This window comes from Acipenser ruthenus, chromosome 18, assembly GCF_902713425.1.
Source record: "Acipenser ruthenus chromosome 18, fAciRut3.2 maternal haplotype, whole genome shotgun sequence".
Classification (NCBI taxonomy): Eukaryota; Metazoa; Chordata; class Actinopteri; order Acipenseriformes; family Acipenseridae; genus Acipenser; species Acipenser ruthenus.
In genome coordinates this window covers 27,046,605-27,059,843 of record NC_081206.1, presented here as the reverse complement: position 1 = coordinate 27,059,843, position 13,239 = coordinate 27,046,605, and the positions used below count along the sequence as shown (strand labels likewise).

At 36.5% G+C, this 13,239-nt stretch overlaps 1 protein-coding gene across 1 annotated transcript in view; it reads right to left on the bottom strand.

The window, feature by feature from the left end:
* Positions 1 to 10,095: 10,095 nt before the first annotated feature.
* LOC117419657 (B-cell lymphoma/leukemia 11B-like) overlaps positions 10,096 to 13,239 on the bottom strand; it is a 43,714-nt gene continuing 40,570 nt past the window's right edge. The window contains exon 4 of the mRNA XM_034032647.3: positions 10,096 to 12,803. Coding sequence (XP_033888538.3) covers positions 12,781 to 12,803 — 23 coding nt within the window. The 3' untranslated portion in view covers positions 10,096 to 12,780. The remainder of the gene's footprint in view (positions 12,804 to 13,239) is intronic.

Here is a 13,239-nt window from a genome sequence, read left to right as displayed (position 1 = left end):
ACGCACTTGCAGATTCTTCCTGAGCAACATCCGAAGAATCCGACCCTTCCTCACCAACTATGCTACCCAGCTCCTGGTCCAGGCCCTGGTACTCTCCCGCCTAGACTACTGCAACTCCCTCCTGGCTGGCCTCCCTGCGTCCGCCACCCGTCCGCTCCAGCTCATCCAGAACTCTGCTGCTCGCCTGGTGTTCTCTCTACCTCGCTTCGCCCACGCTACTCCACTACTCCGCTCGCTCCACTGGCTCCCGATCACCGCTCGCATCCAGTTCAAGACTCTTGTACTAGCCTACAGATGCCTTGATCAGACTGCACCCAGCTACCTCCAGACCCTCATCTCTCCCTACACCCCCACTCGACCTCTCCGCTCCGCCTGCACTAGAAGACTGGCTCTACCTCCGCTCCGCTCCCCTGCCTCCCGAGCCCGCTCCTTCTCCACCCTTGCTCCGCAGTGGTGGAACGACCTTCCTACAGATGTCAGGACTGCCCAGTCCCTGACCACATTCCGGCGCCTCCTTAAGACTCACCTCTTCAAACAGCACCTGTAGAACTCCTCTGTTGTATCCTGGGACACTATCACCCTTCATTTAAATATGCTTTATTTTGCTCTTATCTGCCCCCTATTTTACTGCATTTAATCCTGTACCTCAGAATATTGTAATCTCCCAAGTGTTTAATCTGTAGTATTTTGTACTTAATCATATCCTGATGTAACTATCACTACTTAATCATATCCTGATGTAACTTTCACTATTATCTGCTGTATTATTGAATTGTGGTTTGTCACACTTGAGAATTATTGTATTTCTTGTTCTTATTGTATGACTTATATTGTAACACTTGAATGTATTTGTATTTGCTTGCGATTGTAAGTCGCCCTGGATAAGGGCGTCTGCTAAGAAATAAATAATAATAATATTATTATTATTATTATTTAATAGCCTTACAAATTGCAGGGGGTAATCAATCTGCTCTTCCCCTCCTTACAGCTATGCTTCTGATTATACGAATGCAATGTGGAGAATGTTGGCAGTCATTACACCCTGCAGCTGGGCTGCTACATCAAGTGGAAATGTAGTAGGCTGCTCTTCTCTAAAGACAGCATAAAAGTGTTTATGGGTCGGCATTTAGCAAGAGTGCCACAGGAAACACAAAGCTAAGCTGTTATTATTATCTGGCCCAAATAGGCCTCACAGAAAAGCAGACCCTGTGAACACACAGCTGTCCCACACAACTGAACGGCAACAGCAGGAGCAGCTGTCATGTTTCATCTTTCTGGAGGTAAAAAAAAGAGAAAAACTTTTGGGGGATTTTCACACTTTTAATTTAATATTTCATCTATCCTATTATACACTGGATAGAGACTGCATCACTGGCAATGTCTGTCACTGTGAACTGATAAAACCATGATTGTGTGAAATCTCTTGGATTTAGAACACAACCTCTTCAAACAATATTTATTTCGCGGCAGAAATGACCAGTGGGACATATAACCTAAGGTAGCCCCTTACTACAACATGCACCACCAAGATTACAACAGCAGACAAAACAAGCACATTCATACATAGACTCCTCCACAACTGGTATCTCAGTCTGTGCTATGAGGCTGGCATTGAAGGATGGGAGGTGTGTCCAAAACAGTAAACACTCTACTCTTCACTCAAGAAAAATCTGTGTGCTGGACTCACTTGAAATCTGTTCACTTTAGAAAAAGTGTCAGTCTTATGTGATGTGAACTGATCTAGTAATGCATTCCCCAAGGAGAAGGCTCAATGTTCCAGTGTTGCTGTTGCATTTCACTTCTATAAAATGCATGCAATGTTTTATTGCAAAGAGCTGAACATTACGGTACCCATGCATTATGATTTTTAATGTATTGGCATCTCAGTCCATTGAAAAACCAAGGGCTTGATGCTAATCAGCTCAGAGACAATTGTCTTGCAGTCAATTAAAGAGTGGAGCATTAGGTCTTTTTCTGAGGTCAGTCTGCAGCACAGCAGGGCTATAGAGATTGCAGACCATTTCCCTTTCCCTTTAAGGTACTTGCTATGTCTTCTGTTACGTGGTATTGGTTTCTAAGCAAGAATTGTATTAGAAATACATTTAAATAAAATGTTAAAGAAAAATATATCAGCTGTAATTATTTTTGTATTTGCAAGCTCGATCCACATACAAATCTGAAGTTTCATAGAACTGCAGTATTTTGATGTTTGATTGGCAATACGATTATATAGGGTATTAATATAAGCAATTGCCTTACAAGTAAAAAATAACAAAGAGAAAAACTCAGCTGAATTGTGCTGACTTCTAAACTAAACCTTAAAGACAAAAGGCCACTTCACTAGGAGAGTATACTGGAAGGCAATAGCTGTGTTTTATCTTAGCTGTCACTCCCAGCTCCAGACACTTCTGTCCAGAGTTGCTGTAGGGAAGGTGATGGTGTACAGACCTTCACCTCAGGCAAACACTGGGTAATGACAGGAGATTAAAATTGAGGTAAAGGGATTAATTCATTGCAAATGAATTTTAAAACAGTTTTTAGGATATGTAATGTTAGCTGCAACCCAAAAATGAATTGACTGTGGTGTTCCTTTAGGGAATAATAACCACAATACTGTAACTGAAGCTTTCTTTATTTCGGATTGTTTTTGAGGTCCAATATAGAATCAGATAAACTACTTTAATTTCTCTAAAAACACAGTGTCACACTTTAAGTGCTGATCAAAACTCACAATTTGGTTACATGCCATTATTTTAACCTAGGTCCACAAGAAGAACCTACTGGATACTGACTCATTCCTCAGTAAAGTACCAGCAAATGAAACCATGTGTGTCATCACGAGGCCATGCTTATGAAAAAGGCATCAGTGAGCAAACTGAACGCTTAACCTTACAGAAGAAATGTTTTAAGTAGATCTCCAGTAGAGTTCTGAAGAGAAAATGCTGTGCTGTTGAATATCTAAGTACTACTGTACCTGGTTATTTGGTGGTGTGTCCTGCTATGAGGAAGTTTGGCTAAGGCTCTTGGTCCATCATCTGTATTATGTTTCTCAGTGTTTGGATATATATGGTGACAACAGTCCCACAAAGAAAGTGTAACAAAATCATGATCAGTTTTATAGAAAAATATAATTTTTTGGTGAGTGTTTTTTACTACAATATTCCACAGTTTACTTTTTAGCTAAATTGGTTAATCAGTATGTTTCAGTTGCCAGTGTCAAACACACGTTTCCTTGAAACCTATGTGTTACTCTGTCGGATTGATCTGATTGCATCTGTAAAACTAGTTTAGAAAATGAACATCTACATGTGTCAAAATGAAAAGAAAACCGGATCTGGAAAGTTAGAAAAAGAGGTTCTGCTCATTATAAAGGAAAAAAGCCTACACTGTCTGAAATCCAGTTAGGTTTGTTCTATGTGAAATATTATTTAAGCACCGCAGTGTGTGTGGCCACTTTTAAATACTGTACCTCGACAAACTCTTCGCTGGAGGCCAACTATTCAATCTAATATTTCAAGGAGATAGCTATCGGCTAATCCAGCATTGCCTAAATGAGTAGATCCTCTTAGACTAAAGGGAAAATGAATAGTGATTGGCATTTGGATGTATTTTCTGCAAGACAGGTTTATGCCTATCAAGGCCATCTGGTACTAATAGAACATCAATTGATGTGAATAGGAACAGAGACCAATTTGTTTTCTCACTAGGGGGCTTAAAGCTGGCTGGAGTGTCCCCCTCAGCAGCACAGGAAGAAAATAGGTCCCTGCACTCCAAGCTGGATGGCACTAACATGACTGTGGGGAAGCCTGAGGCTGCTGATGTCCTGCGTCCTGCCATCCAAGTTATGACAGACAAGTGGACGGAGGCTGTAGTTATGAAGTGTGCTGCTGTACAAAATATGCCATGATTACAAAGTGCCTGAACTCATCTCTCTTGTTAGAAATATGGTTTATTGTTGTTTCAGTACTACTGCTAAAATGTGTGTGTGTGTGTGTGTGTGTGTGTGTGTGTGTGTGGCAGGGAGGAGGAGTTAAGTATGCATTGTTGTAATCAGCCAGCTGGCAGCATCATCCCATATCATGGTCCAAAATACAGTAACTGTAATGTATTATTTAATATGCCTGATATAATATGTGAAAATATTAAGTTGCTAATAAAATGTATCATTGGTTAGTGAATTTACCAGACAAATTAAAGGATTTTACCTAGCAAAACATACTAACAAACACAAACATTATCTACATATACACCTAATAACATTATTTTCTTCTTTTAATAAACCTTATATTTGATTTCTCACTGGATAATGGTGCTTTTTTTCTTTTAATAGATTCATTACTGACACATGAAAGAGATGCTGCATGTTTAAGCACTGATAAAATATGACAAAGGATCTTTTGATTCAGACCTTTTTGACTTGGCTCCAGAAAACCTTTTTTTTTTTCTTTTTAAAGAAATAGTAGCTGCCCGGTTGCGTAAATCCCACCCCCAACCACGGGAGCTACTCTGTCTTAATTACCTCAGGACGAGCGAGTAGCCCCTAAAGCAATCATCTTTGTTTGTTAAAACAGCCATTATCTCCTACAGTAGGGTCCATAAATAAAACATGGCCAAGATTACAATGTCATGTTCCTGAGGACTCCAGACCCCGGGAACTGATCACAACAGAAAGCACCAAAACATCCCAGAGCGATGTAACACAGAGGAAAGAGGCTTTCTTTCTTTATCAGCTGCAAACCTGTCAAGCCTGAATGATCTATCAAAGACCGATTATAATATTGAAAGATGTAAATAACCTTTTCAATGGTTCAAGATAGGATGTTCGCCACAGGTCAATTGATTACTTTATTACATATTTAGGTTTTTTAGAATGTAGATTTTAATTTTTAAAAACACAACAGACAGGGCGATGAGTGGCTTTTTAAATAACAGTTATCAAAAATGCTGCTTTACCTGAAGGTACCAGAAGGAACCTCCTATTAAGTGTACTGTATAAGGTGGATATATGATAAAAAAATAAAAAGTGTGGATTGCTATGAAACTTTCATTAGGCTTATTCAGTGCTTGAATAAGTTTTCATTTTAAAATAGGCAATATTAAATTAAATCATGTTCTTACCACTCGTCTTATTTTGGCTTTAGTGGCTGAATTGAGATATGATCTCTTGGCTTAATATAAACAGATTCACAATCACGTAGACTACATCCAATCAAGGGAAAGTAGGCACAACAATCTTAATCCGTTTTGAAAATGGCTGCTACCAGCGCAAAGTACTGTAGTAAAATGGATCACTAACCCAGTGATGAACGAAGCACTTTCTATTGTTTTTCAACGCTTACAGCTAATACTTATGACAGGATGAAAAAAAGGAGCAATGCATCCTTGTATCTACAATGCAGTGGATCATTTAGAATAAAACTTTCTCCCTATTTCACTTTTTCCATTTCTAAAGCTTAACTTCATTGTCTCAAACCTTTCTTTCATCTTAAGACAAAGATTTATGTAAATCTTCAGTCCCTGCGTTAATGCGAGGAACTGTGCGAGAAATAGCATTCCTAAATCGTGGTATTGTTGTTGAAAATGACAAGGCAGCCTCTTAATCCCACAATGCGATCATCCAAATGTGTCATAATGCTCTGTGTAGGCAGGCAAATCTGAATATCAAAAAGGCACTGTGCACCTCAGGAGCAGTTTTATTTCTTCAGAGTGCAGTTTTAAAGAACTTACCCTTTTGTCACTTTTATAAAAAATATATAAAAATATGTGGTTTGATTGATTGCAGCTGTTTGTAGTTGTCAAGAGAAAAAAAAAATTAAGTACTGGCAGCCTTTTCTAAGACCCTATTTAAAGTAAAAAAAAACATTGGTTTCTCATTAATAGGGTTCTGGGTGTAGTCATGAAATAAAACAAGCATGATGAAATGCAGTGTATTTTTGTTCAGTGTGTCTGTGTGTGTTTTCCTCTCACCTACTTGGAGAGGTAACACTACAGCTCCAAACCAGCAGTTAGTAGTATAGCAAGACAGTTAATACTGAAACCCCCCCCAGCCAAGCAAGGGGATCTGACTGAAACGTTACGTCACATTCTTAAAAAATCTGGAACTGACTCTTGACATGCATCAAGGCATTCATGGATGCACACTGTTGTGTGGACTAGGCTGTCCCTCACAGTAACCATCAGGACAATTGCGGGACCTTTACAGAAAGAGTGGACTTTGACCACTTAAAATAATGCACATGACACAACCATACCAAATCGATTGGATAAGGACATGACTGCTTAACAATAATGATATTAATTATAATAATGGTCTTGGGAATCCCCTGATTTGCCATGACACCCTCATTGAGTGTGCCCATTGAGACTTATTCTGTTACTTTAATTAAGTGCAGTCCCCTCTTAACATATCTATTTGCTGTAGGTGCACTGATACAGCCTTTCTTTATGAACTGTATTACTGCCTCTCATTTATGATCTCGCGCACCTTCCTGTCTATTGGCAATCTTAATTGTTACTTGAGATGTGGCAGATTATATGACAAGTATCCTCCTCAGATCATTTCTGCTTGTACTTCCTCTAAGACCTTTGACCTTCAGGTATTCAAATTGCATCTTCATTGTATCTTACAGTCTTTGAATAGCAGCGAAGTACTGTACCTTTCTTATTTTGGTGTCACCTTCTTATACTGCTTCTCAAATATGGATGTTGTTTTTAATGTTTTTTGGACAAAGAACGTACTATATAGGTTATTACTCTAGAGTTAGCACTCTTCTGTACAGATAAATTTCAGTTTTCAGAAGTTTTGTTCATTTCTCCGTCCTATTATCTGTACTGTTATTACTATTTGCCCTTTTCACCATTTCTAATTGCGGTTATTGGATTACAACATTTTAAGGAATTGCTAAACTGTGGTTTAAGTGCATTTTTAAAATTAAATTCAAAAGTTTTTGTGATAACGTATACTGCAAATTTAGTTAACAGTGTCTTTTTTTAACAAAAGCTTTATTTGCTTGGTTTGTAGAAATGATTATTAAACACATTTAAATTACATTTTTAAAATGACATGAAAATAAAAAAAATAAATGATAGCCTGTGTGGGAGAATAAGCATTCCTAGATCATGGAACTGTGTATTTGTAATCCATGACCTTGAGTCTAAGATGGAATGTGATAAGAGTTATGCTGAAGCTTTAAAAACATATGAACAAAATAACTACTTCACAAAGCAATGTCTGGAGGAGAAATAAAAGAAAACTCATTGTGATTCATATTAAATTCTAAAGGTTTGTGTTCTAAAACTGTCAATGCGTTGCGTGTCTATAGATGCAGCTTTTAAGAAACAGACAAGACTGGCTAAGTTTGATCAGAAAGTTTAATGTCCAATTTATTTTTGTAGCACTTGAAACTGGAAATAAACACTGTGTTTTTTTTGTTTTTTTTTTGTAAAGATTATAAAAATGAAAAGGACAGACACTGGTAAACCAAACTATGTGACGTACAAAATGAAATAAAGCGAGAGCAAAAGAGAAAAACATTCAAAAAGCCACAATGAAATGACCAGCGGCCATCTCAATAATTAAAAACCAAAAAAAAAGTATAAAGCAGCTCTGTTGTTTAAACAAAATACATATATTCAAGAATAATAAATAGTTCAAAACATATAGCAAAAAAGATGTGATTACAAGAATTATAAAAATAAAAAATGTGTCACTTTGCAAATGCAAAGGTTTTGCTTTGCAGTTGTACAAACAAAAGAGCACCATTAACTGAGATTATTGAATTGTCTGTGATCACACAAAGCATGACAAAGGATGAAAGCCTGAACTTGGACCTTTTGATATCTGTAATTTCAAGTAAACCTACATGTGCGAAGTACCAGCTTCCGTGTGTGTGATTGCATGTGCTGGGACAATAGAAACATGTTAAACGAAGGGCTAAAACAAGATTGTAGGGATGTCATGCATTTTGTGTTCTTATGGCTCCCTCTTTTCATGCCTGTGAATCTTTTTCAAAGCAGTCTAGCTGAAACAAGACTTCCCCACAGCTAAGCTTCCAGTGCCATTTAACTAGTCTGTGAGTTTCAGTGGAATGCATAGAGGAGATGCCTGTCAGTTTTTTTTCTCCCCATGCTGAGATAATCCTCCCTGCAGGCACTTCAAAGAGAAGGGTAGTCGAGGATATGGTTAATTACAGAATCTCCTTGCAACTGATGCCAAATCAAGACTTACCAACAGAACGATTGAATTTGGTCTAGCCAAGACTAATTGTGGGCTCTGGCCTAATTTCTTTTTCTGGTTTCCTATGATCGTAGACAAGAAACATGCCAGTAAATCCATGTGTTTTTATATAAAGTACCTTTTTGCAGCACTAATGGTTTAGAAAGTGTAAATTATTGAACCAGAAGAATCTAACTTCAGCACAACTTTTGGGAAAGTACCTTATGGGGTCTGATCATGTTTGGGTGAAAATATTGAAGTGATTGCAGATCTGATCAAACAGTAGTGTAAATGGGTCTGAATGTGTGGTCCCTCAGGCCCAATTTAGTTTGAAAATCCAATAGGGGCGATATGCACCTATAGTTATCTGCTCCTTACCGTTCCACGCAGGAGTCATTCCAGGTTTTATGATTGTGCCCGACTAATCCCCATATGTTCACATATCCTGAAAATGTTATTTTCAATAAGCAATACATTTCTAAAGGAAATATCTTAACTGTTGTGCCACAATTTTATTTAATTTTTATCAAAGGAGTTAACATTGCTATCTTTGTATCAGTGATTGGGTTTTAAGCAGCCTTGTAAAATGGTGGTGATTATAATGAATTTCATTTTCTGATAAAGAAAGGGTGACAGAGTGTGATATCCTTTGGAGCTCTGCAGAATGTTTCATTCTAGTGAGTGATTAGTACCTGTAAACTGGAACAATCAAGTAGGAATAACAATATGCAGATCAATCGAACAAACATATTTCTTTGTGTGTTCATTTTGATTTTACTTTTGCTTAATATAGGAGTTGGATTATGTCAAGTTAACTGAACACTTCTCAAATTAAGTTGCATAAACCATGACAGTGACATTAAACAGTGTGTTAAAAGTGTGCACACCAAGACGATTGCTACTTTATCAGTCAATGATACATTGGTACTTTATGCAACACATTTCCAGTTGCAGTCTAGTAAGTGTTCCAAACTCAGAAAATGTTTATAAGAGCTGTGACTCTTGTGTGCACCTTTCATGGTTAGCTTTGAAATTATAGGAAGTACACTTGTATTGATGGTTTAATGATTGTAGTGTAGTGAGAGACTGCAATAACTGCTACTTCTCAGTTGAGTGTGGTAACGCTTAGTGGAAACACCTGCAGTTCCCATATTACTCCGTTTGCAAGCTTTAAGAGGTACAGATGCACATTCAGAGCAAAGCAAAATCTCTAAATATAACCAAATAATGTCAAATAATTCAGAATAATTATTACAGATTTGCTACTGAATGTTGACCTAAAAATATAATGATATATTAGCTCTGCAAATCAATCTGTGCAAATTTGTTCTAAATAAAGGATGGATGTCAACTAGATTGTGGCCAGATTTTGCCAACAAAATATTGAACAATAAAGCTTTAGGGTTTGAAGTGAATTTTGAGATACCAGATGTGTGACCATATGTGAAAAGGGCCACTTGGAAAACATTGTGAGGATTGAAACTACATTTCAAATAGGGTGCCAACATTGATCTAAATGAAACTGCAGCACGAGGACTGTTTTGATATTACTACTGGAGGAAATCAAACCTCACACTTTTTTTTTCACAAGAATAACTTTTGCCTCATGGTCACACAGGTGGAAAATAAAACGGAAGTATCTCAAATTTCAGTTTGCACATTACCTTTTAAGTTCATATTGTGACAATAGTCAGACTTTATTTTCAAGGACAAAATCCAGGTGCTGTCAAAAAAAGAATTGAAAAAATTATGAGAAGAGAAATATATTAGTATCAATAAATGGTGTTAGAATGAAATGTGGACATTTGGTGTAAGTAATGTGAAACGTTTTTGCTGTTTTCATTGAAATTGAATAAAGAAAGAGATTCCACAAATACTAGTTGGAGTCCTCATATGACGTTTACTATATTGACTGAAAATAGGCTGAACTGGCCTCAGAACATATCTGCGGCTTGAAATGACATCATAGACAACACAAGCCTATAGAATCAGTTCATGTATTTAAATAAAGTGACATCACACACAGTATGCATAACATCCCTACTCATATTCCCCCCCTCCCCTCCCCTCCCCTCGAACATTAGGACATATCAAAAGGTACAGATTTTCATCCCAACCCTGTATAATTATTAAATACAAACATTTTAAGAAAAAATAATGGAATGTCAAATAAGGAGTGAACAGCAGCAAAGCACTTTTATTCAAAGGACTGGCAAGACCTGCATACCAAAGTTGTCTTGTTCTGACTAGGAGGTGAGAGCTTCTAATGCTAGGACCTGCCCAAGCACAATAGGGCAGTTATAAAGTTGAACAGGCACAAGCAACCAGCAGTAACTGGTTGCTTGTGCTTAATGTTGGTCCTTAAATTCTCAGTGTCTGGCAAAAAGCATTGTCAACAGGAAGTAGCTCTTAACAATTATCAACCATTTTATTTTAAAAAACACAGTCAAATTGGGCCACTGCAAATTAATGCACAGAAATCGTAAATTGTAGCATTTTTTTTTTTTTTTGCAGAGAATTGATATGAATTTAAATTATGGTCAGATTAAGAAGCATTAAGTGCCATCATTTCTTAATGGGTACAAATAACTGTTGCAACAGTGCATAGCAAATTCCCAGGTCCTTGTTTTCCTGTTTTAACTGGAATCCACGTACACAGCCCACTAGTTTTGACTGTTGATCATGACGTGATGAATAACTATAGAGAAGAGTGTACCAGTTTTGTGGTCTGTATTTGGGGCAGGTGGCTATAAACTCAGGTCTGTCTTTTACACCCAGAAAGGTTAAGGGTAGGCCCAAAAAGCAAAAGTTGCTTCCAGTACCTGTCAGAACACAACCAAAAACAGGGCAATCATAAAAAATATTTACAACCAAAATACTAGTAAACAAAACATTTACTTTTGCATTTTTTTTTGTAGCCAAAAGGCTGTCAAACAACCTTTTTAACCCATCTGTACAATAGGATTCATTTAAGCATACAAATTATTATTATTATTATTATTATTATTATTATTATTATTATTATTATTATTATTTTTGCAATATTTTATCCTGCCAAATTAAAAAAATATATTATGGCAGCTTGTGTGATCTATGTTAGAATTGTTTTTCTTTTCAATTAACTACCCAAAAATGAGTAAAGGTACTTTGAATACCTTTTTCACAAAGGATGAGCGTACAATTTAAAAAATACAAGCTCCAGTAAAAAGACAGCAAGTGCCTACACAAGTATTTTAAACCAGCCATTAAGAATATCCATTCCATAAGAAGAAAAATAAGTACAGTTCAGGAATATGATTAATTTCCTGCAAAGCAATAACAATAGGCAATATTTTCTAATAGGGATTTTTCTACATTGTATAGCTGGTCACCTTGCCCATCCACCCCCCCCCCCCCCCCCCATTTTGTTTACAATTCTGGATTTTTTTACACCCAAGGCAGAATAAAAGTTTTACTAAAACTCAAGACTACAATTACAGTGACAAAAAACATTTTAATAGACCCACCATTTAAATTTGACTGGAAAATAAAAAATAAAAACTTTTTTTTTCTGTTTTTGTAAAATGCCCAGGCATTCTCCAATATTACAAATACTGGTATACTTTTACAGTAAACAAGAAAATTGTAATATATATTTATATATATTTACTAAAACCCCGTCACCAAAAAAACAAGATACACATTGCCACTATGGCATTCAGAGAAACTTTATAAGCAAACTCAGAAAAAAAAATACTTGATCGTTCAAAACACACATACACAGACGTATTTTTTTTTTTTTTACCCTTGTACTTGTTTCAATACTGTAAACGTATTTTAAGAGAGTGCACTAAATTTCTTTTTTAAGTTTCTGTTGTTCCTGATTTTTGTCCAGTCTCTTCCTTGACTATCTGTGGTATTACAATTCGCTCCGGCGATTTCTATTGAGGGATGCAGTCTTGTCCTGAAGTGAAGAATTCAATATATATATAAGTTGTGCTGGGTACTTCTACTTAATCTTTTTTTTTTTTTTTTATCACATCTTGCCTGATATTCTGATTCATGAAAACTAGGATTATGTCACTTAATTGATTTTTTTTCTCAATCCTTTTGCTTCACAAAAGTATCAAGATACATCAGATAGGAAGATCAGTATTCAAGGCACACTCACGTCAAATTGAAAGGCAGCACAAAAACTGTCCCAATAAATTAATTTTACATTTTATAGTGCCAGTATTGTGAATGCCATGCTTAGCAACACTGACACTTGAATCTCAGATGCTCCCTTGTACTTTGACCCTTTTACAAGGCCAAATAGATCTATTAACTGTAATTTCTTGTTCAGAAGCCGTTGTTGTATTAACAAATTATAAAGTGCGGGTCAACTTAATAGAAACAGTTTATTTCAATTATTCTGTAAATGATCATCAATTCAAAAAGTTGACTGGATTGGGAAAACGCATTATTTAAAATAATGCAGTGTGGTGCACTAGGCATGACAGTGCTTACTGACAATAGATTTTTTTTCAAAACTCAAATTCTGCTGTGCATTCTTTATGTGATAAAGTTGCTACTCCTTAGAATGTTCAACTACACATCATGGGAAGTCCTATATGAAAAAAAGAAGAAAAAAATAGTCTTATTTTAAAGTAGGTGCTTCAATGAGATTTTCAGGTACTGCTACTGTGAGATTAACTGGTCTGGATAACTGGCATTGGCTCGATTCAGCTGGGTTCTAACCTACTTAACCAGATAAGTGAGCTTCATAATCTTTTTCAGTGAAGCACTAATTTACCATATATATTTTAAAAGCACGCACACAGCCTCTGTAGGCCGAGTCTGTACAGACCACTTCATTTGTTATACATGGGTGTCTAAAAATCAATTCCTTTATTAAAAGAATAGGGGCTCTTCACAGAAATTTGCAACTGGAGATCAGTTTAACCTACTATTACAGATTATGCTTGATTAAACAAATGCCACAAATTAGGTGTGTGGTTTATCTGGTTAATTAGGTGACATCACTGAATAAAGCTATTAAAGTT